The following is a 377-nucleotide window of genomic DNA, read 5'->3' as shown; positions in this document are numbered from 1 at the left end:
AGCTTCCAAAGGTAAAAAAACCCAAAAGAGCCTAAAATAATTAGTAACTATTCTCGATTTAACAGGACAAAAGAAAGCACCATAACGCCTCAGCAAAAAATTTAAATAATTTGCAATCACCTGAAGTTTGCTTGCCGCACTAAGAAATTGTGCATGCTTCATTACAATGCTATCAAACATTGAGCCAACTTCTTCAGGTCCCTCTGGCATAGCAGGTGGTTGGTAATGTGTTCCAGGATTTTGTGATGACAAAAGTGGTACTACCCTGGCAGAATTCGGTGCTAGCGTAATGGGCTTCTCCTCAATTAAAATGGCTAGGAGGAGATCAAGACCCTGTTTGAGCCAAAAAACATCACCCATAGCTTCCCAATCTTGGT

The 377-nt window shown here is 40.6% G+C and overlaps 1 protein-coding gene across 1 annotated transcript in view; it reads right to left on the bottom strand.

The window, feature by feature from the left end:
• Nucleotides 1–120: 120 nt before the first annotated feature.
• LOC104774204 (probable transcription-associated protein 1) overlaps nt 121–377 on the bottom strand; it is a gene marked incomplete at its 3' end in the record, with an annotated part of 2,728 nt that continues 2,471 nt past the window's right edge. Inside the window, exon 4 of the mRNA XM_010498861.1 lies at nt 121–333. Within this exon, the coding sequence (XP_010497163.1) occupies nt 121–333 (213 nt within the window). The remainder of the gene's footprint in view (nt 334–377) is intronic.

The sequence above is a fragment of the Camelina sativa genome, unplaced genomic scaffold (assembly GCF_000633955.1).
Source record: "Camelina sativa cultivar DH55 unplaced genomic scaffold, Cs unpScaffold01997, whole genome shotgun sequence".
Taxonomy (NCBI): domain Eukaryota; kingdom Viridiplantae; phylum Streptophyta; class Magnoliopsida; order Brassicales; family Brassicaceae; genus Camelina; species Camelina sativa.
This window is presented reverse-complemented; position numbering and strand designations above follow the sequence as displayed.